The following is a 25,825-nucleotide window of genomic DNA, read 5'->3' on the forward strand; positions in this document are numbered from 1 at the left end:
GAAGAGCTGGGTGTGCCTCACAGTCAAGGCTCAGGAGAGCAGCCTCAGGATCTGTAGGCACAGAGCGCATGCTCCCTAGGACCCAGGGAGGAAGCAGGTGTGAAGGTGCTTGCTGGGGCTCTCGCTGGTTCAGCTGTCTCTGAACCAGGCACCTCTCTCATTGCTAGGCCTCTGCAGCAAAGGTCTGCCCTGCTGGTGGATCACCGGACTTAACAGGCAGGGCAGGGCAGGTCACGCTGTGGAGCCAGCCAGCCTCCACCTCACAAGACCTGGCCTGGTTCAGGCTGCAGCAGCAAGCAGACAAAGTAAGCTGTTCAGGACTGGACTCCAGTCCCTTTATTGAGACTGACAGGCTGGTGGGTCCACCCAAACAAAAATAAATTTCTCTCCCAAAGCCTGCCTGCAGGCTGGGGCACCCAGCACGTCCTGGCTGGGGCCCATGGCTGCCCCTAACCCCAACAGCACAGGTCTGGCTCCCTAGGAATGAGAGGATGCTGGCTATCCAGTATCTGGAGATCCTAAATGAAGAGGGAGGTGAGTCTTGGTGGCCCCCTACCCCCAGGAGGGCTGGCCACAAATCCATGATCTGTGTTGGGCCCTTGGGGCTCAGTCATCGGCCAGGGTGATGACGTCGTACTCGATGCCCTGGTGCTGCAGCTGTTGAATGTGTTCAGGCACTGCCTCCTCTGTGCCAAACAGGCCCTGGGCTTGGGCCATGGCAGCATCAGCCACTGCTGCCAGGGGAGGGGAAAGTATGGTGAGCCGGAGGCTCAGGAGTTGGGTCCAAACCCAGCCCCATGCTCCTCAGGATCCAGCTCCATACCTGTGACAGCTGAGTGTGCTGCAGCCTCAAGTTGAGCCTGTGTGACAAGCTGCTGGCCTGGGGACACAGGCACATACTGGATCTGGAGGGGAGAAGCTGATAAGATGTTGGCCTGGAGAAACCCTGCCTGTGCCCCAGGTCTCCCTGTCCCCCCAGGGCCCTACCTGGGACTCCTGAAGGAACGGGGCTCCTTGTTCATACTGGATGTGTGTGATCTGGCCCTCCTGTACCTGCAGAGAGGAAGCCAAGCTGTGATCCTAGGGAGAGGTCATGCAGCCCTTCACCACACCCCACCCTCATCCCAGGTCTGGCCTACCTGGATGTGATGGCCCTCAGGGACCACAACATATTCCTGGGGGAGCAGATGCTGGACACCATCCTGGGAGATGATATACTGCACCTGTTGGCGGGGGGGGCGGGCATGGCGAGGCAGGTGCTGAGGCCCCACTCGCCAGGAGCTTAGCTAAGAAGGCAGAGTGGAAGACTAGGGACAGCCACCGGCAACAATGCAGTTGTTGGTAAGCATGGACCCCCGAAGGGGTGGTTTGGAAAGTATCATTCCTCCCCGAGGTGGGTCTTTGGTTGGAAGGATAGGAGGTCACAGCTGAGGGGATCAACAGTAGCTAGTAGCTCACCTGGTTGTCGGAGGTCACCAGGTGCTGTACGGTCTGGCCATCTGCCGTGGTGATCTCTTGGATGTAGGTGGCTTCCTCCTGCCAGGACCAAGCCAGCTCTAGCCTCATTTCTCTACCCCAACCCCTGCCTGTTGCTGGCCACAGGGCCCCCAGTCCTGACTCTTACCTGATTGGTCACTGTCTGTTCCTGGGCAACAATGATGTGTTCCTGGCCCAGTGCCTGCTGTAGCCGCTCTGGGCCCAGGACCCCGTGACTGGACTGGAGTGCAGCTGGGCAGAGAGGAGAGGATGCTCACCTGGGGTCCAGGAAAACCTGCAATGCCCCAGCCTCTACTGTGCCCAGAGGTGCCTTTTGGGGCAGTGGCCCAAGTCTCTGGATCTACCCTGGTGCCCACCCTGTGGCCCCAGGGGCAGCTCACTGTGCAGGGTGGCCAGTGTTTCGTCATCACTGTTCAGGATGATGGTCTGGGTTGGGGTCTGGGTAGGGGCCCGGGCTGTAGGGGTTCCTGACTTCCTCCCATCAGGACTGTGCAGCCGCTGGATGTGGAACTTGAGGTGCCCGTTACGGTTGAAACTGAGGGGGATGAAAGGTGGCGCAGGTTAGCTCCACCATACATGCTCAGCAGTCCCCACCCACCAGTATCTGGCCTCACCGCTGCCCGCAGAGGTGGCATGCAAAAGGCTTCTCCTTGGTGTGAGTCAGCATGTGTCGACGCAGGTCCTTCTTGTTCTTGGAGGCAAAGCTGCACTGGCTACACTGGTGGGGCCGCAGGCTTGAGTGCTGTGCCATGTGTGCCTGCAGAGACGGCAGAGTTGGGGGCATTGGCTGGGTCAGGACAGATGGCAACAAATCCCTGGGTCCCTGCCGACAGCTGGTCAGGGAACCAGGCAAAGTGGACCTGGGAAAACCAAAATCCTGTGCACTAACAAGAAGCTGGGTAGAAATGCCAAGCCGGATCCACATCTGGTGCTGCTGTGTCCTAAGAGTGAAAGGCCATAGATTCCATCATTAGGTCAATTGGAAAATCTCACTTTACCCATATGTAACACAGGTGTTGAATGAGGGGACCTGTGGAGGTCCCATCGGGCCCTGAATTTTTTTTTTTTTTTTTTTTTTGAGACACAGTTTTGCTCTTGTTGCCCAGAGGCTGGAGTGCAATGGCGTGATCTCCGCTCACCGCAACCTCTGCCTCCTGGGTTCAAGCGATTCTCCTGCCTCAGCCTCCCAAGTTGCAGGGATTACTGGCATGCGCCACCACACCTGGCTAATTTTGTATTTTTAGTAGAGATGAGTTTTCTCCATGTTGGTCAGGCTGGTCTCAAACTCCCGACCTCAGGTGATCTGCCTGCCTCGGCCTCCCAAAGTGCTGGGATTATAGGTGTGAGCCACCGTGCCCGGCCCTGGCCCTGATTTTCTAAGGCTGAGGCCTGATAGGGCCTTCACCTCTGCATCTGTAGGGTGGGGATCTAGGCCCTGCTTCCCTCCAACCTCTGGAGAGGATGCAGTGCATGACTGGATCTGAAAACGAAATCCTCAGGCAAACAGGGAGGCCCCAAGCTGGGCTGTGAACCTGCCCCAGAACTGGCCCACTCACCTCCATGGTGGCTCCCCAACCGCGTCGAACCTCTGTGCCCTCAGTATTCTAGACCAGTGTCCCCAACCTTTTTGGCACCAGGGACTGGTTTTATGGGGGATAACTGTTTCATGGCATGTGCAGGGTGATAGTTTTGGGATGAGGTTGTTGCACCTCAGTTCATCAGATAATAGTTAGATTCTTATAAGGAGTGTGTGACCTAGATCACTCGTATGCACAGTTCACAATGGGGCTGTGCTCCTGTGAGACTCTAATGCAGCTGCTGTGACAGGAAGTGGAGCTCAGGCAGTAATGCTTGCCCACCTGCTGCTCACCTGCTGTGTGGCCTGGTTCCTAACAGGCCATGGATGACTACTGGTCTATGGCCCAGGGGTTGGGCACCCCTGTTCTAGACGTTCCAGTCTTCCTAGCCATGCCTTTGTCACACACCTCTGTACCTTTGCTCCTGGAGGCCCAGCTTGGCCATCCCTTCTGTGGCATTTTCCCCAGCACGCTCAAGTTCAAATGACCTGCTCTCTGCCCGGCACCCTTGGTTCACACTCGGGACACTGCGTCTGGCATTAGTCACATTGTGTCTGGTTTGCCTCCCCACCAGACCAACACCCTGAGAGCTGGGACCTTACGGAGTCATCTCTGACCCATCTCATCCACTCAGAGGGGAGCAGAGGATCTGGCTTGAAAGAGCACTCATTAAAGGTTTGTTATACAAACGAGTGGCCCAATGAATGACAGCAGAGACACAGGAGCGACCAGCACCTACCCGGACCTCGGGCCACTGGCAGGCACTGAAGGGGCAGTCAGGGCACTTGAAGGCACCAGGCCCAGCATGGGCCCGCTTGTGACTCTCCATCTCAGCTCGGCCAGGGAAGGCCTCCGCACAGATCTTGCAGGAAAACTTCTTTGATGCAGCAGTGGCTGCAGATGGCGGTGACGGGGGCACTGCCAGGCCCAGGGCTTTGCTGGTTGCAGGAGGTGGGGAGGCAGAGCTCTGGGAGTCCCCTATGCAGTGGGTCTTGGCTGGAGATGGGGGCTCAGGGCCGTCTCTGGGCAGCCCCCCACACTGCAGCAGGGGCCATTTGGCACCAGAGGCCAGAGCATCTGGACTTGGGAAGGAGATGGAGCCATCTGCGGTGAGCTGTGGAGAGACAGGGAGCATGAGGTGCTGAAAAGGGGAGGGAGGTGGGGGAGTGGCTGGCATCCCCAAGCCTCACCTCAATGTGGTGCAACTGGGTACCATCAGTAGCCATAATGTAGTGGGTGCCAGCTTCTTTTAGGGTGTCACTCACAACCACAGCCTGGGCTGCCTCTCCTGGGGGCTCCTCGCTGTGGGCACAGAGAGGGTTCTAGGAGAAGATGGAGGGCCACAGGAGCCCCCTTCCCCAAGCAACAGGCATCAACTGAGGAGTGACTGTCACCACAGATGGACTCAAGTCAGAAGGGCCCAGGGTTCACCTGTGGCTCTGCCCTGTTACCAAATGACCCTCTACCATCTCTCTTGTAAATGATTACAACTCAAGCATAGGTCCTTCTCAAAAACTGGTAATCCTTGTCCTCGGTAAACATGGCGAGGTTGGGGGCACACAGTGAGGCAAAGGGGTCCAACCCAACCAGTAGCAAACGGCAAATCCACCACCAGGAGCTAGTGGAGGAGGCAGGGCTAACGAGGACCTGCTACCTAAGAGCAGAGAGCAAATGCTGAGACTGGCCGCCCAGGTGCTGGCCAAGGGCATGGGCCCGGGGATCCTGACTCCCAGCCCAGCTGAACAATTTGGCACTTGGATTCAGGGCTTCCTCAGATGGCCTAAGAGTTTGGTGAACATAAACATGCCTGCCCAAGCTCATTCACTGTAGGGAAGCCAAGTGCAGGTGCCAGGCCTCAATGCTGGTAAAGAGGCCTGAGCTTGCTCGGAATGTCAGAACTGGAGAACACCTGGGATCACCCAAGAAGAGCACTTGGGCATGGGAACCAAGGGGACCAGGGTTCAAATCTCACCTACTGCGTGTGTGGTTTAAGGCTGGTCACTTAACCTCCCTGGCCCATTTCCTCATTTGTAAAACAAGGGAAATCTGGGTCTCATGGGAATGGCTTAGGTCCCATCATGAGTGCCAAGTGCTTGGAATATCTAAGTGGCTAAAAAATGGTAGCTCTTGACCTCCTGAGAAGGGTAGACTCCACCACTAATCACTTGATGTGTATTGGGACTTTTGCCTCCTGCCAACTAGGCTTGGGTAGGGCCCAAATTGGACTGACTGACCACACCTACAAAAAGCTGAAAGGGGCCTTGCAGGCAGCAGGTCTCACCTGTAAGGTGTGCCAGGAGCTGATGTACCCTCCTCCATAGGGGGTGCTGTGATGACACTGTAGCCAGTCCCACCAAATGGACCAGGTGCCAGGGTGATCTGCGGTAGGTCAGGAGGGCCTAGCTGGCTCTCGGCTGCTGCACCGCCCCCCGGCTCTGCCACGTGGAGGGTGACCACCTGTGGAGTGGCACCTTCAGGGGAGGGCTGCCCACCAGGGGATGCTAACCCTGCTTCCACGTCCTCCGACTTCACCACAGCCACCTGCAACGGCACCAGGGGGCAGGATGGGAGGCATCTGTGGCAGAGGAGCGGGTATGCAAGATGCCTCTCCCATCTCAGTGTCCCAGATGCACCCACACACTCTAGTCAGACCAGTGCTGCCACCACTCATTTGAATAGCCCAAGTTCTTTCTAAAATATACTCTGGCTTTCCAAATCCCACTCAGCAACTGGAAATAGACCAACAGGAATAGGGCAGAGCAGTTGTGTGCCCCACAAACATTTGGCAATGTCTGGAGACATTTCTTATCACAGCAGGAGGGAGATGGTACTGGCACGTAGTGGGGAGAGGCCAGGGATGCTGCTGAACACCCCATAATGCACAGAACTGCCCCACCACACAATAGTATCTGCCTCAACATGCCAGCAGTGCTGCAGTCAAGAAACACTGGGGACAACTGACAAATCACTTAGAAAAAAAGCTCCAGCGTACATCTTATTCCACAGTTGGCTTCAAATGGTTTAAAGATTAAAATGTAATAAATAAAACTCTAAATATATTAAAATAAAATGTAGGTAAGTATTTTAGAATTGGGGCGGGGAGATTTTTCTAATCATGACAGAGAAAGATAAAACCTAGAGCAAAATTAACCATAAAATGAAGCCAAAAAACAAAGAAATTGGGGTTGGGGGATATTTAACAACTCATAAAAAGTGGACTTCCCTCATATACATGGAGCTCCTGCAAAGCAATAACTAAAAGCTAACAATAGAAAAACAGATACAATACACAAACAGATACTTTAGAAAAGGAATAAAATGGTCTCTGAACATACAGAGAGAAGTTCAACCTCATTTACGGTCACACAATTACTTTTTTTTTTTTTTGAGACTGGGTATTGCTCAGGCTGGAGTGCAGTGGTACGATTACAGCTCACTGCAGCCTCAACCTCCTGGGCTCAAGCGATCCTCCCACCTCAGCCTCTCAAGTAGCTGGTACTACAGGCATGCATTACCACACCCAGCTAATTTTTTTTTTTTTTTTTTTTTTTTAAGAGACAGGGTTTCACCATGTTGTCCAGGCTGGTCTCAAACTCCTGGACTCAAGCAATCCTCCTGCCTTGGCCTCCCAAAGTGCTGGGATTACAAGTGTGAGATTGGTAAAGATTTATAACGACTGAGGCCGGGCGTGATGGCTCACACCTGTAATTCAGGCACTCTGGAAGGCTGAGGCGGGCAGATCATGAGGTCAGGAAATCGAGACCATCCTGCCTAACACGGTGAAACCCTATCTCTACTAAAAATAAATAAATAAATAAATGAAAGGAAAGGAAGGGAAGAAAGAAAAGAAAAGAAAAGAAAGAAAAAGAAAGGCCGGTCGTGTTGGTGGTGGCCTGTAGTCCCAGCTACTTGGGAGGCTGAGGCAGGAGAATGGCGTGAACCCGGGAGGCGGAGGTTGCAGTGAGCCGAGATCGCGCCACTGCACTCCAGCTTGGGCAACAGAGCAAGGCTCCATCTCAAAAAAAAAAAAAAAAAAAAAAAAAAAATTTATAAAGACTGATAATACCCAGTGTATTGGCATGAATGCAGGGAAATATACCCTACTGGTGGCCATGTATACTGGCATATCTTTTTACAAGGCTTTGCACCATACCCTCTGACCCACTAATTCTTCTTGTAGGAGGCTTTTTAAAAATACTACAAAAATGTTGGCTGGGCACGGTGGCTCATGCCTGTAATCCTGGCACTTTGGGAGGCCAAGGCAGGCTGATCACTTGAGGTCAGGTGTTCGAAACTAGCCTGGCCAATATGGTGAAACCCTATCCCTACTAAAAATACAGAAAAGTAGCCAGGTGTGGTGACGTGCACCTGTAATCCCAGCAACTCAGGAGGCCGAGGCAGGAGAATCATTTGAACCCAGGAGGCGGAGGTTGCAGGGAGCCAACATCACGCCACTGCACTCCAGCCTGGGTGACAAAATGAGACTCCATCTCAAAAAAAAAAAAAAATTATGAGCACTGAAAATATATGTACAGTGAAGCACTGCTTGAATTAATATAAAACGAAAGAACCCCGCCAATAAAGAACTGCCTAACTATAGCTGAGAACATCCATGTGATGGAATGATACAGAGATGCAAGATGGAGATCTTAGGAGAATGAGGGTAACTGCAGGTGCTGGCCAGGCCGTGCATCACATGCTGTTAAGTGAAAGATGACGCTGAGGAGCAGCAACAATGTGATCCCATTTTTTAAGGAACAAAGGTCTAGGTGTTAGTATGAGCATGAACAAAGCCCTGAAGAAATTCTTCTGAACCCATTTACTGGGTATCTGAGGGGAAGGGAGAAATGCCAAGGACTTTCACCTTCTACTGAAACATTTCCTAATGTTCATTTTGTTTCTTTTTTTCTTTTTTTTTTTTTAGATAGAGTTTTGCTCTTGTTGCCCAGGCTGGAGTGCAATGGCACAATCTCGGCTCACCATAACCTCCGCCTCCTGGGTTCAAGCAATTCTCCTGCCTCAGCCTCCAGAGTGGCTGGGATTACAGACGTGTGCCACCACGCCCAGCTAATTTTGTATTTTTAGTAGCGATGGGGTTTCTCCATGTTGGTCAGGCTGGTCTCAAACTCCTGACCTCAGGTGATCCAGCCACCTTGGCGTCCCAAAGTGCTGGGATTACAGGCGTAAGCCACCGCGCCAGGCCCATTTTGTTTCTTTTACAAGCATGTGCTTTTGTAAGCAGAAAAACTCTACCACGTGAGATTGGCATGGGAACAGAAGACAAATCAATAGAACAGAACTCAAGTCTAGAAACAGATTCCTACATATTTGGGAATCTAGTATATGAGAAGAAGGACACTTCAAACCACAGGGGAAGATACCACATCGGATGACTTCTGGGAAAAAAAAATCGATCCCTACCTTTCTGCATACACCAGAAATAAATTCCAGGTGGAGTAAGATTTAAGTGTAAAAAATAAAACCCTAAGAAAAAAATATAAATGAATGTTTATATAACCTTGGGATACAAGTTGGGGGAGTCTTTCTAGGGATGATACCAAAGGGAAAACTATAAAAGACTGATAAATTTTCCTATCTAAAAATGTAAAACTTCTATACACCCCTAACTGCCATGAACTAAATTATTATGATTTCTGGAATTCATCATCTTAAAAACACACTCTCCATCTTCTCATGAGGCTGGGAAACAGGAGGGGCTAATAAACTTCCCTCTGCCTTGGAGACCAGGCCAGATGTGAAGGGGGAGGGCAGGGAGGGGCAAAGGTGTTAACTTTGGGGAGGTGCATGAACCAAGACCCCTGGAACATGAGAGAGTGGTCTGATCTAGAGGAAGCCCTAGGGTCTGCAGGCTGTAGGTGTCCCGGAATGAGGGCGCTCTTGTGGATGGAAAAGCTAGTTCAGACCCCTGTGGGGGCACCCACAGGCACATGGTGGTTGCAGAGGTGGGAGGAAGACAAAACAAGAACAGGGCCCCAGATGCCGCAGGGGCAGTGTGTACTGCTCCACCTGGCAGAGGTCACCAGTGATTCTGGAGAATGGACGGGATACCCCTGCGGCCTCCGTGGCAAAGCCTGTTCCTCTCTGTGTTTGCCCACCAGACTTCAGCGGATCTGTCTCCTCCACTACCTGGGAGCTCCCAAGGGCGGAAAAGCTCTGATACACTGTTTTCCTCTAGTCCCAGTGTCCAGTGCAGGGCTGGGTACCTGCGGTAGCTGGGAAGGGGAGCAGATTCCCAGGCAGCTCACCTGCAGGGCTGTGCCCCCCAGTTCCCGCTGAGCACTCATGTTCAGCAGAAGATCCAAGGCTGTCTGCGTGGCCATTGCTGTCGACTCCTCAGCTCCTGGGTAGGGTGGGACTAAGCTTGACAAAGTGCTAGAAAACTGGCACCCAATACCACCCCCTCCCCATCTTCCAGCCCCCACCAGCACGACCTGCCCCTGCCCCACTCAGAGCTCCTACCCTCCATGAGCGCCTATCTTCCCACAGAGCTCACCTTGCTGGTAGATGATGGTGGCGCCACCCAGGGTGTCAGGACAGAGCAGTGAAGGAGCCTCAGATGACTGGAAAGGTGTCGCCTCTGGGGGTATCTATGGGGTGGAGATATGGCCACGCCTGAGAGGGGCCCGCCCAGATTCAAGTGCCATTTGCCAAGCGCCTCTGATCTGCCAGACATTTTACATCTGTTGGCTTGTTTCATCTTCATAACCACTTTTCTTTTTTTTTTTTTTTTGAGATGGAGTCTCTCTGTCATGCAGGCTGGAGTACAATGGCTCAATCTGGGCTCACTACAGCCTCTGCTCCTGGGTTCAAGTGATTCTTGCGTCTCAGCCTCCTGAATAGCTGGGATTACAAGTGGCCGCCACCATGCCCAGCTAATTTTTATATTTTTAGTAGAGACGGGGTTTCTCCATGTTGGTCGGCTGGTTTCAAACTCCTGACTTCAAGTGATCCACCCACCTCGGCCTCCCAAAGTGCTGGGATTACAGTCATGGGCCACCACACCCAGCCCATAACCAGTTTTCGAAATATACCAGCTCAGTGCTACAGATGAACCCACTAAGGCTCAGAGAGGTGAAGTGGCTGGCCAAGAATCCCACTCCTAATACATAGTAGGGTGAGGGCTTGAACCCATGACTGTGTGATTCCAGGGCCTGTGATCTACCAGCATGTCATGTGGTCCATCTTTCCAGGGATACTGTGTCAGCTCACGTGGCAGAGACTGCTAGCTACCTATCCTGAGTCCATCCTCCTCTTCCTTCTTGCTAACAGAACTCTGATTTTCACCAGGGTGGCAATGTACCCAGCTCCAAGACATTTCTCAGCCTCCCTTGCAGCTAGGTAAAGTGTGGCCACATGACTAAGCAACGATCTTCAGGTGCAGTTCATGAGGAATGATGGATAGATGGTAGGTATCCTTTTTGCCTCTCCCCCATCCCTTCCTCCTGCTTCCTGCCTGGGATGTGGCTGAGAAGGCTGGTGCTCCTGCAGCTATACTGGACCATGAGGCAACTACAACGATGAAAGTCATATGCCTAAGATGATTATGCAAAGATACTGAGAACTTATTCCCTTATGACTGTATAATCACCACACCAGCCCTAGACTGCCGACCTGTGGAATTCTTGTATAAGAGAGAATAAAAACTATGATCACAGTTAAGTTACTGGTGTTTCCATTCTCTATTACCAGCACTAGAAAGCCACCCTTACTCTAAGCTTAGGGCTGGCATACGTGTGACTCAGTGAGTTTTTACCACAGTCTCAAGAGGCAGGGATGATTTTGTTGCACCTCAATGTGCAAATGATGCTGGGGCTGGGAGAAGCGGCCTCACTCTGTCATCCTGACCCACGCCCCGACCTTACCTCAGGAGGTCCTGGGGAGCTGGGAGGTGGTCCAGGGGCCGCACTGTGCTGCTGCTTCAGCTCCTCAATCTGCTGCAGAGAGAAGAAGGGGCGACGGCGGGAGGGGGGCTCCTCAGGGTGGCGCCTCCCCCATTCCTCGAAGCTGCTTGCGTGTCGGCACCGTACGTGCAGGCGTAGGTTCTTCTTGTGCCGTGTGCTGAAGTGGCAGTACTCACAGGCGAAGGGCTTGGCCCCTGGAGGCACATGTTGGGGCATGCTTAAGTCTGCCCATCCCTAGCCTACCCCCTCCAGGAATCCTTTCTTGACCCTAAGGATCTCTCCAACTGACTCACTTCCAGCGATTCATTCCCGTATGTAGGCAAACATATGCCACTGTCCATTCTGGTGGCCCAGGACAGAAATGAATCAGGGCTGCCCGCTGCACTCAAGAGCCTTCCTGTGCGTGCCTATTTGCAAGGTCATGTGACTACAAGCTCCTGTGGGTCATCACAGGACTCTGGCTAAGGGAACCCCTGGCTCCTTTTCTCTAATCGCCCCTAGTGTGCTGACCAGGGAGCTAGGCACCAAAGAAACAATGTTTGCAGTGCAGCTTCTGTGGGCCAAGCCAATGGCGTTGCTTCTGCAGCTTCATCTGGCAAGGCAGGGTCTGGAAGAGCCTCCTCTCCAGCCCCAGCGCCAGCACACACAGGGCTCAAGGAATAAATGGAACTTACTTTCATCATAGCCATATGGCAGGCACTTCTGATTCCCCCATTTCATAAATATGGAAGGCTCGGAGAGGGCAAGTGACCGGCCCAGAGCCATCCAGAGAACAACCAGCCAAGCAGGAACCCAGGCTCAGGTTAGGGTGAATACGCCCATGGGAAATTCTCTTTACACTTGAAGGACTTGGGCTGTTCTGTGGCTGGGGCTACCGAGGGGGAAGGAAGAGGATGGGAGCTAAGCCTCTGATCGGGGGTACAGGGAACTGAGGGCTGGTGAGTGGGGCTGGGGTGTGTCCAGCCTGACCTGTATGCTTGACAGCCACATGGGACAGCAGGAAGTCCTCTCGGAAGGTGCGATAGGGACAAAAGCTGCATTTGAAGGGCTTGTCACTGACGTGGGACAACTGGTGGTTCAGCAGTGCCTTCTTGTCTTCACAAACGAACTCACAGAACTCACACTTGAACCTGGAGGCGGTTAGAGGGAGGGAAGCTCAGTGATGAGCTGGGGACTGCTCCCGTCCCCAGGGGCCTCCAAGGGGATGTACCTGCGGTTGGCAACAGCCTGGATGTGCGTGAGCAGGTGCATTTTGAAGGTGTAGCGCTTCTTAAAGGACTTTCCACACTGTGAGGGGTGGAAAGCAGTGAGACGGCGATCACCCTCCATTACCCAGGGAAGGCCCTCCTCTCAGCCCCAACCCTGGCTCCCACCCACCTTGTCACACATGTGGGGCTTCTCAGTGCTGTGCGTCTTCATGTGCTGCGTGAGTCTTTTCTGCATGGGGTACACACGGCCACACACAGGGCAGGGGAAAGAGCTCAGCTTTGGAGTCTAGGAAGGCATAAGAAGGGGCCAGATGGAGAAAGAAGTGGAGGAGGGAGGATAAAACCTCCCCTCTTGTCCCCACCCCCATAAACAACCCCTGGGCAGGCTCTCTTCCCAGGCCAGCACCCCAGACTCACCGGATCTGGCCTCTTCTTCCTGTGGGGAAAAGGCCGAGGAGTTAGACCAGAGCTTCCCCAAGCCCACTCTAGACCCTCTCACACTGAACAGACCCAGCCTCAGCTCTGAGCCTACTCCCTGCCAAGGCCCCTTTCTCTTAGAATAGTGCTTCCCCAGCTGGAGTTCACTGGGGAAAATGCTAAGGGGCACGCTGTAAATAACATATTCTGCACTCAAATATATTTGTGAAATGGTACATTCTTTCTATCAATCACAAAATATTATTTGCATATTAAAAGCTCTAAGGATCAGTTGAGGCCCGGAGTTTGAGACCACCCTGGGCAACATAGCAAGACATTATCTCTACAAAAAAAATTAGTAAATAATAAAAAGTTAGCCAAGTGTGGTGGTTAGCACCTGTAGTCCCAGCTACTCGGAAGGCTGAAGCAGGAAGATCGCTTAAGCCTGGGAGGTTGAGGCTGCAGTGAGCTGTAATTGTGCCACTCTATTCCAGACTGGGTGACAGAGTGAGACTCTGTCAATCAGTCAATAAAAGCTCTAAGAAATCCTGCAGGAAAGAGGTGTTGAACAGCTCTGCAAGCTGGTGAACCTACACTAATCTTACTTAGCCACAGAACCTTTTTTTTTTTTTTTTTTCATTTAAAAAAAAAAAACCTTAAAGCATCTTGGGCTGGCTTTTCCACACACACAGCTGGAGCTACTGTCCCAGGGGATCTGTCTCCAACCTCTGCTCACACACCACCTCTCATGAAGTGAACTCCTTCCTGAAGCTCAGGATTGAATTATAATCCTGTGAGCAATCATTAGGCGCGTAAGAACTTGTGTTTCTCTGTCTCAGGTGCACTCTCAGCCCTGTGAGAGATGAGTAGAATCTGGAGTCCGGAAGATCTTGGATCATTTACTGAACTCCTTTAGGTACACAATTTCCTTCAATCCCCTCAACAATTGTCCCCGTTTGATGAGAAACTAAAGCTCACAAGAGGTAAGAGGCTGAGGTGGGGACCTCAAGGTCCTGGTACTGTCCTGTTCTAAGCCAAATAAACTGGGGTGAACTGCCTTTCTGCTCACGCCTATAGTGTGCAGCACATGGGGCTGGCTCAGAGCAGGAGCGCGGTAAGTGGGAACCATGGTTATCCCGGGCCTCCACTTCCCCACCCAACCTGGCCTCTCTTGCCCAGGTCCCTCCCACCCCCACACTGACCGGTCCCGGCTGTGCACAGCGGCATGCCGAATGACGTCCTTCCGGTAGACACTGGTGTAGCTGCACTCGTCACACTTGTAGGGTTTGCTGCCCACGTGGTTGAACATGTGCTCCTGGGAGACAGACAAAAGGATGGTGGGCTGGGGCTTGGCCTCCTCTCCCATCCCCGTCCCCACCATGCCTGTGGCCACAGCCTTAGGGTTGCTATGGGAGCAGCTCACAGAACACAGGCGTGTGGACAATACACCCCGATGCAAGGGTCAAAACCTAGGAAGGCCCGGGGACTGTCCCCAGCGAGAGCACCCACTCTGTGCCAGGCTCTGTGCTGGCTCACAACTTGACAAAGGAGGAACCTGAGTCTCAGGGTGGAGGGACCTTGCGATGGCAGAGCTTGGAGCTGAAGCCAGGCAGCATGGTGCCACAGCCTCCAACCTCTTCCACTGCGTCACGGGACATCTTCTCTGCAGAACCCAGAGAACAGCCCACAGCACAGCGTGCACAGAGCACAGGGGCTCACTCTGACCACCATGCCTGAAAGTACCCTCTCCCACAGCTGCCAACTTGCACATTGGCCAGGCCGAGCCACAGTTTCCTGGGGGTCAGTAGAATGGGACTATGGACACCTACGACCTCATTGGGCTGCAATAAGGATTTAATTATCCAGTTACTGCATAAAAGGCTCAGGGCTGCTGCACGCCACATGGTAGCTTGGGTTAAGGAGAAAAAGGAACCTTTTTTTTTTTTTTTGAGACGGAGTTTCGCTCTTGTTGCCCAGGCTGGAGTGCAGTTGTGCGATCTCGGCTCACTGCAACCTCCGCCTCCCGGGTTCAAGCGATTCTCCTGCCTCAGCATCCCGAGTAGGTGGGATTACAGGCATGCACCACCATGCCCAGTTAATTTTGTATTTTTAGTAGAGACGGGGTTTCTCCACGTTGGCCAGGCTGGTCTCAAACTCCTGACCTCAGGTGATCCACCTGCCTCAGCTTCGCGAAGTGCTGGGATTACAGGAGCGAGCCACTGCACCTGGCCTAAAAGGAACCCTTTTCTTGAGACACATGACTGCCATCTGCTGGAAATCTTTCTAACACATGGAATCAGACGAAAACAGTTTTACGGCATCTGTGGTGGTGAAGATATGCTGCCGCTGTGCACTGTGCCGCCTGCAAAACTGCCTGTGGCAGCCCTTCCCAGCCCCTCCCCACGTTCCCGCAGGCTCTGAGGAGCTAAGCGTTCTTCGGTGCGCCAGTGAGCCAGACACGCATCCTGAAGAGCAGCAGGAGAGCATGACCCCGAATGCTCTGTGACTCCATTCTCCCTCAGTGGCACCAGCTGGCCTCTGCTTGCCTTCTTCACCCTCCCATGAGCCCCAAGCCTCTTTGGCTCCCGCACCTTGAGCGAGGACCAGCGGCGGGAACGATAGCTGCACTGCAGGCACTTGAAGAGCTGGGGATCGCCAGCCTCATGGGAGTTGACGTGGAAGCGCAGGTCCTCGTGGGACAGAAAGCGAGAACCACAGATGCGGCACAGGAAGGGCCTCAAAAGCGGTTTGGGCGACTTGTAATAGTACCTGCGGGATGAGAGTGTGGGGGAAAGGTCTGGTGGGGTTGGTGGCTTAACCACATGCCTGCCCCGCCCTCACCTCTGCTCCACATACTTGCGGTATTTCTTGCCTAGGAAGCGCCTGGAAGGTCGACCTCGGCGCCGGGGCGGAGTGTCATGCTCATCCAGGCAGGAGGGGGCTGCGTTCTCTGCATCTGACTGGCTCACACCAGCTTCCACAGGCGTCCTGCTCACCTTGCCCATGGCCACCAGGTGTCCTGGGCCTGAGGAGCTGGGAGCCTCGGGATCCTGTGGCTCTGGAGGGCTCTGTCCACTCTGGGAACTCACTAGAGGCTCTCCTTCCACACCTGCCATGGACATGCCAGGTCATAAGCCAGCCACTGACACACCAGGACAGACGTAGACAAGTGGACCAGAGGCCAGCCAAAATATCCTCCCACCCACTCATCACAGACCACTGATGGGTGCATTGAGTCGCATGACACAGACAGCCTGTGGTTAGAGGGCAGCGTGGATACTACCCACCCAACAGCTGACATTCTGTCAGCACAGTAGGACCTGGCATGGATTAGAGCAATGGCGAGAGCTAGGACCTCCCAGTCAGGAGACCTGGGTTCCAGGCACGGCTCTGTCACTGACATGCTGTGTATCCACAGACAAAGCCATTCCTCTCCCGGAGTCTTATTTGCCCCATTTATCCAAGGGAGGCCAGAATGGCGGCTTTGGTGACTTCACAGAACGACCTAAGGCTCGGGAAGCAATAGCAGTGCTTTAACACTGGCATTCCCCAGGGAGGTCAGGCAGCTGGAGGGCTGATGGGAGGGAAGGAGGGAGAAGATGTGACTTCCATGCTTGCAAACCATTTGGACGATCTAAATCTGTTACCTCTTCAAAAACACTGACAGTATTTAAATAGTAAATATGTACTAGAAAAATTAACCATACAGACAATGCAGGTAATTGTTCTGTTTCTTGACTGGGTTATACAGGTGCTTGGTTACACAGGTGTGTGCACCTTGTGAAAACTCATTGACCCGGGCAAAATATGTGTAACTTTCCATACATATGTGCCTTGGTAAAAAGGCCTTTTTGAAATAGAGACTAAAGAATACAATAGGCCAGGTGCGGTGGCTCACACCTGTAATCCCAGCACTTTGGGAGGCTGAGGTGGGCGGATCACCTGAGGTCAGGAGTTTTAGACCAGCCTGGCCAACATGGTGAAACCCTGTCTCTACTAAAAAATTAGCCAGTGTGGTGGTGGGCGCCTGTAATCCCAGCTACTCAGGAGGCTGAGGCACGAGAATTGCTTGAACCTGGGAGGCGGGGGTTGCAGTGAGCCGAGATCATGACACTGCACTCCAGCCTGGGCAAGAGTGAAACTCTGTCTCAAAATAATAATAACAGTAATAATAATAATAATAATAATAATACTAATACAACTCTCCAACCATAAACAGCTGCCACTGTACTCTTTTGTGTGTATTTAACCCTTAAGCAATCCTAAAAGGCATGCTGCTATAACCTCCATGCATAAAGGGACTGGAGATTTAAGCTCCAAGTCACACAGACTGCAGGCGGCAGAGCTGGTGCTCACACCATGGCTGGGTCCTTCCTGTCCCCAGCCAGTAATACTCTGAACCAGGGCTCCTCTGATAGTCCCAGGCCTCAGACTTATTCCTCTCTTCTCATTTCAGTAATATTTAAAACTTATCTTACGCATTCAGTGATAAAGTCCCAAATTTCTCTTTTGCTATGACAAATTGTAGTGAAAGGCATTTCCATAAAGCCGAGAGAGTTTCCTGAGTCAGGGTTTCTTGAGCTTGAGTCTTTGAGGGCTTTCCCCTTTCCCAGGAGGCCTGCAGGTGACCCAGTTTGAGACAGCTGCCCTGCAGGCAGTCCCCAGAAATCCACAGAGACAAGCAGGGAGTGAGGACACTCCTGACCCACCCACACGAGCCCCTCCCAAGACCAAGCCTCACCATCTGGGAGGTCTGAGATCTCCAGGCGGGGCAGTTTCCGGGGCCGGCCAGGTCTCCTTCGGGGCCTTGGGGTACTGGGGGTGGGGCGCTGGAGCCGAAGCTGCCGGCCTCGGGGCTCATCCTCAGCTGGATTATAGTCACTATCCTCTGTGGGGGACAGTAAAGTTGGTGAACAGTGAGTGGCGGGACCTGCCCTTTCAGCCCTGACCCCTGGCCCAGCTCACTTCCCCACCCCTGCATACTCCTCCTCCGAGCCCACAGCGATGCCTCCTCCAGTAAGCCCTCCTGGTCTCCTCTGGCTGACTTGGCGTTCCTGCCCTGAGCCCCTGAAGTTCTTACTCTACCCTTGCTGGCACCTACCACTAGCTCATAAAGCACCTTCATGTGAATAGGGAAAAGGCACCCCTTCCTCCAGACACTGTACAGCCAGTTAGAAAAAAGTTTAAATAAACATTGAAGTCCACAAACTCTACGGCTGCCCTATCCAAAACAGCTGCCACCAGCCATATGTAGCTATTGAGCCCTTGAAATATGCCTAGTCCAAACTGAGATATGATTAAGTGTAAAATAATGAATTTCAAAAAATTGGTATTAAAAAACTCACCAATAATTTTTTTTTTTTTTTTTTAGTAGAGACTGGGTTTCACCGTGTTAGCCAGGATGGTCTCGATCTCCTGACCTCATGATCCGTCCGCCTCAGCCTCCCAAAGTGCTGCGATTACCTGCGTGAGCCATTGTGCCCGGCCAAAACTCACCAGTAATTGTTATAATGACTGCATACTGAACTATTTTAGGGCCAGGCACAGCAGCTCACACCTGTAATCCCAGTGCTTTGGAAGGCTGAGGTGGGAGGATTGTTTGAGAACAGGAGCTTGAGACCAGCCTGGGCAACTCAGCAAGACTCTGTTTCTTTTTCTTTCTTTTTTCTTTTTTTTTTTTTCCGAGACAGAGTCTTGCTCTGTTACCCAGGCTGGAGTACAGTGGCGCGATCTCGACTCACTGCAACCTCTACCTCCCAGGTTCAAGCGATTCTCCTGCCTCGGCCTCCCAAGTAGCTGGGATTACAGGTGTCCACTACCATGCCTAGCTAATTTTTTGTATTTTTAGTAGAGATGGGGTTTCACCATGTTGGCTAGGCTGGTCTCGAACTCCTGACCTCAAGTGATCCACCCGCCTCAGCCTCCCGAAGTGCTGGGATTACAGATGTGAGCCACCATGCCTGGCATTTCGGTTTTTTTTTTTTTTTTTTTTTGAGACAGGGTCTCGCTCTGTCATCCAGGCTGGAGTGCAGTGGCACAATTACAGTTCACTGCAGCCTTGACCTTCTGGGTTCAAGTGATCCTCCCAAGTAGCTGAGACTACAGACACATACCACAACGGGCTAATTTTTGTATTTTTCATAGAGATGGGGTTTCGCCATGTTGTCCAGGCTGGGAGACCCCGTTTCTACAAAAATTAAAAAATTAGCCAGGCATGCTGGCAGGCACCTATAGCCCTAGCTACTCGGGAGGCTGAGATGGGAAGATGGCTTGAACTCAGGAATTCAAGGTAACAGTGAGCAACGATCATGAAGCTACACTCCAGTCTGAGCAACAGGGCGAGGACCTCCTCTTGCACCTTTACTTGTATTCTATTTCTGTGGGGCAAATGTGAACAGGGCCCCCTGTGCTCTTTTCCAGTGTGCAGCCTGCACAACTGCATACAAAGGTCCTGGTGCCAGAGCACAACCTCCTCTGTCTTATACTGGAGGGACCTGTGGATGTGTCTGTGCCAATTCCTCTTTACTGGCCCTCCAAGTGAAAGCTCAGTGAGTATGTCTAGATGGGCGTAGAGATGGCAGGCCTAGAAACCATGATGGCCTACCCTCCAGGTCATCAATGGCTCCAGCGTCTACAATGTCGTCATCGTCCTCCTCCTCTTGTCCTTCTTCCTCTTGGGTCTTGGTGGAGGTGCTCCACTTCCGTAGACGTCCTTTTTTACCAGCTGCTGCTGCGGCTGCTGCTACTGGAGGTGGGGGGAGGGTAAGACAAGTTTGCCATGTCTGGCTCCCAGCACCCCACCCCTACCCATGCAGTCCCAGCAGGCAGGCTGCTACTGACGCACCTGGACGGAAGTGGCGCTCCCGCATGTGGCGCAGCAGTGTGGCCTTGGTGCTGCTCCGGTACTGGCACATCTTGCACTTGAACTGCTGCACCACCACCACCTCCATCATGGCCTCCAGGCTCTGCAGGTCTGGTTCTTCGGCACCAGAGGCTGGGGGCAGCTGCACTGGGGAGCTGGGCCGACCCTGTGCCTCCTCCTCAGGTGGCTCCAGGCATGTGGATGTGGATGTGGGGCCATCTGCCAGGGCCTCAATGGCTGCTAGGCTGTGGGCCAAGGTGGAACTGGACATTGGTGATGTCATCGGGGCTCCTGGGGATGGGTGAGGCAATTGGAGGGCGGTTAAATGGAGGGCAGCACTGGCCATGAGCTATAGCTACCCCTCCCAGGCAGGCCCAGGGAGTGCAGAACCAAATTCCCCACCAGAGGCCACCCTGTCAGTGGAAATACTGAGACCCAGAGCAGTGGATACCCTGCCAGGGCCACAGAGGGAATCCGCAGCAGAGTCTGTCCTCACCTATCCCCCTGCCCACTGCAGGCCTCCCTGATTCTGGCGCCTGGGGTCTTACCATCATCTGGGCCCTGCAGGATCAGGTACCGTGTGGTCTCGGCCCCGCCATCCTCGGCACTGGTCACAGTGATGCAGCCTGGGCAGAGATGGGGAAGGGTCACACCTCCTGGGGAGGGGTTCCCAGCAACAGGCCCACCCCCATGGGCCCCACTTTGGCCTGTGAGCAGGGCTGGTCCACACTCATTCTGGCTCTTATGTGTGACTGCAAACCAGCTGTGTCACCCCTGAGCCTCAGTTGACTCCCTTGGCAGGGCTGTCTGGAGGTCTAGTGTGACATGCTGACTCACCAGCTGGCCCACACTTACACAAGATGCCACAGCTACACCAGCTGCCCAGGCTTTGACCACCAAACCTGGAAAGTCCTCCTTCCTGTCCAAACTTCTCTAAGTGAAGGACCAGCTCCTGCACCACTTTCTTAGGGTTGGCTTCCCAGACTATTCCAGGGCTTTCTGAGGTGCTATAGCCTCTATAAATATCATTAACAAAAAGTGGGTACAGCACCATGTGTCACAGCTCATGCCTGTAATCCCAATACTTTGGGAGGATGAGGCAGAACTGCTTGAACCCATGAGTTCAAGAATAGCCTGGCCAACCCAGCAAAAAGGTGGTGTGCACCTGTAATCCCAGCTACCCTGGAGGCTGAGGCAGAGAATCCCTTGAGCCCAAGAGTCTGAGGTTACAGTGCACTATGATTGCACCATTGCACTCCAGCCTGGGTGACACAGCTCTGGAGTCAGACTGTCTGAGCTCATGGCCCGACACCCACACTGCTTGCTGGTGACAGTGGGTAAGTTTCGTATGTCCTTGGTGCCTCATATTTTTCATCTGGACTGTGAACATAACATCCTCTACCTTCTGGGGTTACTGGGAGGATTAAATGAGCTACTGTATGTAAAGTTTAGAAGAGTCCCAGGCACAAGGTAAGCAATAACACTTTATATTATTTATTGAAAGTCTGTCATATGCCAGGCACTATGCTGAGAACTTTACCGTGTTGTCTCATTAAATCTTCATTTACCACCATGAGACAGGGGTGACTGTTCCCACTCTGCACATTCCGAATGGGAAAGTAATCTGCCTGAGTTCATGCAGCTAGGGTGGGCACAGCTGGCTGCCGGACACTGCAGGGAAACCCCTGTGGGGCTCCTCTGCCTGACTCACTCTGGATGAGGTCGGGCCCGATGGTGGACTCGATGATCTTGTCGATGGCCGAGCCCAGGTCCGAGGAGGAAGCTGTGCAGTCGGACACCAGCATGTTGGGGTCTGGGAGTGCACTAGAGTGCACAAGTGCTGGGGGACCACCTGTCACCCCTGCCACTGGCCCATGGGACACAGACGATGAATCAGGGAGGTAGCCATTAGGCAGGGGGTCTGCGCTCGAGCTGCTCTCGGATACCTCCTCCTGAGGGGCATGAAACAGGGAGGGAAGAAGTTTAGCAGCTGGGTATGGGGCAGGGCACCCTGCCAGCTCCCACTTGCTAGACAGAGCTCTCAGGCCCAAGGACACGGTCAGTGCAGCCACTCATGCCCTCAGCCCCACGGAGGACCAGTGAGAGAGGCCCTCCAGTCACAGAGTCCCCCAGGAAAAAGTCACAGGATCCCTGGATCTTATCAGGGGATACCCCAAAATAAGGGAAGGGACTCCTAAGCCACAGCCAGGGGGAGCTATTTTCATTGGGCTTTTGCATAAATCGTTCCCTCTGCCTGAAACTCTTCCCAGCATCACCCTATGGCTAAATCTTACCCAGCCTTCTCACCACCATTTAGCTGGTACCTCTTCTAGGAAGTCAATGCTGACTTTGAGGCCAAGTCAGGACTTCTTCATCCTCAGTGCTGCAGCTTGCCTGTGTCCCCAGCACCACACCACCGTGGGGTTCACTGTGCCTTTTAACAGCCTCCATGCCAGACTGTGCCCTCCACAAGGGCCTGGACCAAACTTGTCTTTTCCCCTGCTGTATCTCCAGGGCCCAGCACATTCTGAGCACATGGTAGGCCCCCATCTCTGCTGAACTAATGAAACCCCAGGACCCCAAAGTGATGACCACTGCTGTGTACTTCTACCACGTGATATCCTGAATATGATCATTATCTTGCATATAAGAATGGCTAATACTTATTGAGTGCTTACAATGTGCTGAGCACTGTTTTAATTATTAGCTTTGCATATGTTAATTCATTTCATCCTCACAAAAACTCTATGAGGCAGGTATATTTACCATTCCCACTTTACAGATGAGGAAACAGAGCTAGATGTTGGGTAGCTTGCTCAAGATCACACGGCTAGGAAGTGGTACAGCCGGGAGGAGATGGTTTACAAAATGTTTGCAAGAGGATGTCTGGCGGGAGCTCACAATCAAGCACCCTTGAAAGCAAGTATTTCTGCTTTACTTTAGCCGGCATACTGAGGCTCAAAGAGGTCTCCCAGTAAACTGGAGGCAGGACCCAGTCTTAACCCAGGACACCTGCCATTTTTTTTTTTTTTTTTTTTTTGTAGAGATGAGGTTTCGCTATGTTGCCCAAGCTGGTCTCCAACTCCTGGGCTGAAGTGATCCTCCCACCTCAGCCTTCCAAAGTGCTGGGATTACAGGCGATGAGCTACCACTCCTGGCCTAGACATCTGCCTCTCAAAGTGTGAGGACTGTGGGTAGTATCGTAGCTAAGACCACAGCCTAGATTTGAATCCTGACTCTGTCTGCACTCTGTACCTCGGCATCCTTTTCTATAAGATGTGGGAAAAAATGGTATGTGTCTTACAAGGTATGAAGCTTAAATGAGAAAATCCATTTTAGGGGCTTGGCTTGGTGCCTGGCTCACAGTAAACCAGAAACACCAAGTATTAGCTACAAACAAGCCTTGCTGACTGTTTCCTCTTGGCTGTCAGGCACTATTGCTCGCGGTCCTTGCCTCCACCCACGCCGTACAGCCCGGTCCATACCTGAGAGCGGCTGCCGCGGTCCGAGCTTTGCCCCACGCCAGAGTCATCGGCCTCTGCCCGCCCCGGGGCGGCCGCGGCGTCGCTGCTGTCGGCGGACACGGCTTCTGAGGTGCCCACACCCAGGCCGCTCTCAGAGGGCTCCTCGGGCCGGCCAGGCCCAGGAGCCGCGTCGCTGCTGCTCTCCACTTCGTTCTCCTCCATCGGATCGGCGGGCTGCCTGACAGCGGGGCGTAGGGTCTGGGGACTTCACTCTGCGAAGAGAGGTGACCGTGGCTGGAACAAGTGGGCCATCTCCCCAGCCCCAGCAACCACGGCGCACTCATTTGCACCCCTGCGCCCATTTTGCAGATGCGAAGACTGAGTCTCCGACGGGGCGGAGCTTCCTGGTGTATTGCGAGGGGAGCTCGGGGAAAACTTGACGGAGAAGCTGTGCTTCCCAGGCTAAGGCCCTTCCCGGGAGGGTGGTCAATGGCTGGTAATCTTGACCCTTTCCCTCGCCCCCACGATTCTCGTGGAGCGTTCCGCTCTGTGAGCCCCATCCGGGCTCAGTGGTTCAGCCCTTCGGCCCCCGCGTCCCCCCGGGTTGCAGGGTCGGTGGTACAGCCCTCTGGCCCCCTGGGTCAGTGGTTCGCTCCCCCCCCCCCGCCAGGTTCCCCTGCGGAGGGGGCTGACAGCGACGGTCTCGGGGCCTGGCGACTTGGGGCTGTCCCCGGCGCTGCCTGTGCTCCAGGCCCGACGCCATCTTGTGGTGGCGCCGGGTTTCCGCTCAGGCAAGTGCGAGAGCGACTAAAGGGCCTGGGACCCCGGGGCCCTGTTCGGACAGCCCCGCCGGCCTGGGACCTTGCCTCCGGGTATCCCCGCAGTGTGACCTCACTCCACGGCAGGGTACGGTGGGGCCGCCTGACTCTACCCGAAGCTCACCCGAGGCTTTTGTAGCCACGTTCCTCTCTGACTCCGGCATCGACGAGGTCGCCATCCTCTTTCCTCTGCTGCGGAGGAACCCATCGGACTATTGTAGGCCGGAACTACTTCCCCCGCTGGCCCCGGGAAAGACACATTTTCAGTGTTCCGGAAGGTCGCTCCGAGGCGTCAGAACCATAATCGGGTCTGAACAGAGTCTGGGATTTTATACGTCGCCCAGTATTTGGCACTGGGCCCACTATGGGTTGGGGACTACTTTACCTCTTGGCGGAGTGTTACATAGGAAGTGGTTGTGACGTCATTCTGGGTCCCTTCCCTGGGCTGCAGGGTTGGGCGCAGCGAATGCCGGCCCCGCTCTCTTGGGGCGTGGCTCCCAGTGGGGGGCGTGGCTCCCGATGGCTTGGCCGCGCCCCTCCTACAACAGCCCGGAAGAGCGTGTGGCCGCGGGCGACTGGCTTGGCCAAATAGGAATTCCTGTTGTCAGTCATTTTACCTGACTCATTACTTATTACTTAGCGCGCTGCTGCAACCCAGTCGAGCTCTGCCCGTTAGGTTTGATGTGTTTTGTTGGGAAGGGAATGTATAATTATTGTACAGATAGGGAAACTGAGGTCTGGGTATGGGAAGGGCTGGTCCAAAATCACATCCAATAAAGGGACTCAGGAGCCAAGTACGGATGGCAGGGGTCGGGGAAATGGAAAGAAGTTAATGCTTGTCCCTTAGGTTTGTATACATATTTGTTAACATTAATAGAGCTGAGGCCGGGCGCTGTGGCTCACGCCTGTAATTCCAACACTTTGGGACGCCAAGGCGGGAGAATCGCTTGATCCCAGGAGTTCCAAACCAGCCTGGGCAAAAGATCGAGACCCCCATCTCTACAAAAAAAAAAAAATTAGCCAGGCATGGTGGCGCGTGCCTATAATCCCAGTTGCTCGGGAGGCTGAGGTGGGAGGATCGCTTGAGTCTGGGAGGTTGAGGCTGCAGCGAACCGTGATCACACCACTGCACTTCAGCCTGCGCGACAGACCGAGATCCTGTTTCAAAAAATAAATAAATACAAGTCAACTACCTATCCTTTAAAAGTGGAGAAAGAAAAAAAATTTTAATTAAAAGTCAGCTGCCCTTAAGGTATGTCCTTCCTCCGGAAATGTCACCTTCTGTTTTAAGACTTTTTTAGCAGTTTGCAGTGGAAGAGCACAAGAGGGAGTAAGGCGCTCTGGTTTTTGTCCCTAAGTCTCTGTAGTTCCATAGGCTATTTTCCTTAATTGAATGATACAAATTTTGGGGGAAAAAATCTCAAAAAAACTCCTAAACAGGCTGGGCGCGGTGGCTCACGCCTGTAATCTCAGCACTTTGGGAAGCTTAGTCGGGCGGATCACCTGAGGTTGGGAGTTTGAGACCAGCCTGATCAACATGGAGAAACCCCATCTGTACGAAAAATACAAAATTAGCTGGGCGTGGTGGCGCATGCCGTAATCCCAGCTATTCAGGAGGCTGAGCCAGGACCATCGCTTGAACCCGGGAGGCGGAGGTTGCGGTGAGCTGAGATCACGCCATTGCCTTCCAGCCTGGGGAACAACAGCGGAAACTCTGTCTCAAACAAACAAACAAAAAACTCCTAAGGAGAAGACCTGTTAAAAAGGAGAAAGGGTCCGGGCTCGGTGGGTCACACCTGTAATACCAGCACTTTGGGAGGCTGAGGCCCGTGGATCACTTGAGGTCAGGAGTTCGAGACCAGCCTGGCCAACATGGTGAAACTCTGTCTCTACTAAAAATACAAAATTTCACTGGGTGTGGTGGCGCGCGCCTGTAGTCCCAGCTACTCGAGAGGCTGAGGCAGGAGAATCGCTTGAACCCCAGAGGCGGAGGTTGCTGAGATTGCGCCATTGCGACAAGAGAGAAACTCCATTTCAAAAAATAAATAAATAAAAATAAT

At 53.2% G+C, this 25,825-nt stretch overlaps 1 protein-coding gene across 5 annotated transcripts; it reads right to left on the reverse strand.

The window, feature by feature from the left end:
* Nucleotides 1-308: 308 nt before the first annotated feature.
* On the reverse strand, nucleotides 309-25,825 carry ZNF335 (zinc finger protein 335). 5 transcript variants are annotated; one of them, XM_063720545.1, is made up of 28 exons: nucleotides 23,890-24,241; nucleotides 22,969-23,219; nucleotides 21,195-21,435; nucleotides 20,032-20,109; nucleotides 19,466-19,774; nucleotides 19,226-19,363; nucleotides 17,363-17,509; nucleotides 15,478-15,730; nucleotides 15,213-15,390; nucleotides 13,824-13,936; nucleotides 12,622-12,640; nucleotides 12,374-12,490; nucleotides 12,207-12,283; nucleotides 11,966-12,126; nucleotides 10,958-11,190; nucleotides 9,589-9,682; nucleotides 9,341-9,435; nucleotides 5,356-5,615; nucleotides 4,265-4,376; nucleotides 3,814-4,188; nucleotides 2,112-2,254; nucleotides 1,878-2,032; nucleotides 1,625-1,728; nucleotides 1,459-1,536; nucleotides 1,140-1,223; nucleotides 988-1,053; nucleotides 824-905; nucleotides 309-731 (listed from the first exon to the last, which is right to left on the reverse strand). In XM_063720545.1, exons 2-28 carry the CDS (start codon nucleotides 23,167-23,169, stop codon nucleotides 607-609), a joined length of 4,038 nt encoding a protein of 1,345 aa, XP_063576615.1. In that variant the 5' UTR covers nucleotides 23,170-23,219; nucleotides 23,890-24,241; the 3' UTR covers nucleotides 309-606. The 5 variants fall into 5 exon arrangements, with proteins under 5 accessions (XP_063576615.1, XP_063576614.1, XP_024094650.1 ...); XM_063720544.1 differs by having other exon boundaries at nucleotides 19,226-19,366; nucleotides 23,890-24,240; XM_024238882.3 differs by having other exon boundaries at nucleotides 309-734; nucleotides 19,226-19,366; nucleotides 23,890-24,239.

Source organism: Pongo abelii, chromosome 21, assembly GCF_028885655.2.
Source record: "Pongo abelii isolate AG06213 chromosome 21, NHGRI_mPonAbe1-v2.0_pri, whole genome shotgun sequence".
NCBI lineage: Eukaryota > Metazoa > Chordata > Mammalia > Primates > Hominidae > Pongo > Pongo abelii.

Coding starts and splice junctions, on each gene's coding strand:
- ZNF335 (XM_024238883.3), bottom strand. CDS start 23,169: ATGGAGGAGAACGAAGTGGAGAGCAGCAGCGACGCGGCTCCTGGGCCT. Junction 9,436..9,588: donor CACCATCATCTACCAGCAAG/GTGAGCTCTGTG, acceptor CACCCTACCCAG/GAGCTGAGGAGTCGACAGCA. Junction 5,616..9,340: donor TGGGGGGCACAGCCCTGCAG/GTGAGCTGCCTG, acceptor GTGCCGTTGCAG/GTGGCTGTGGTGAAGTCGGA.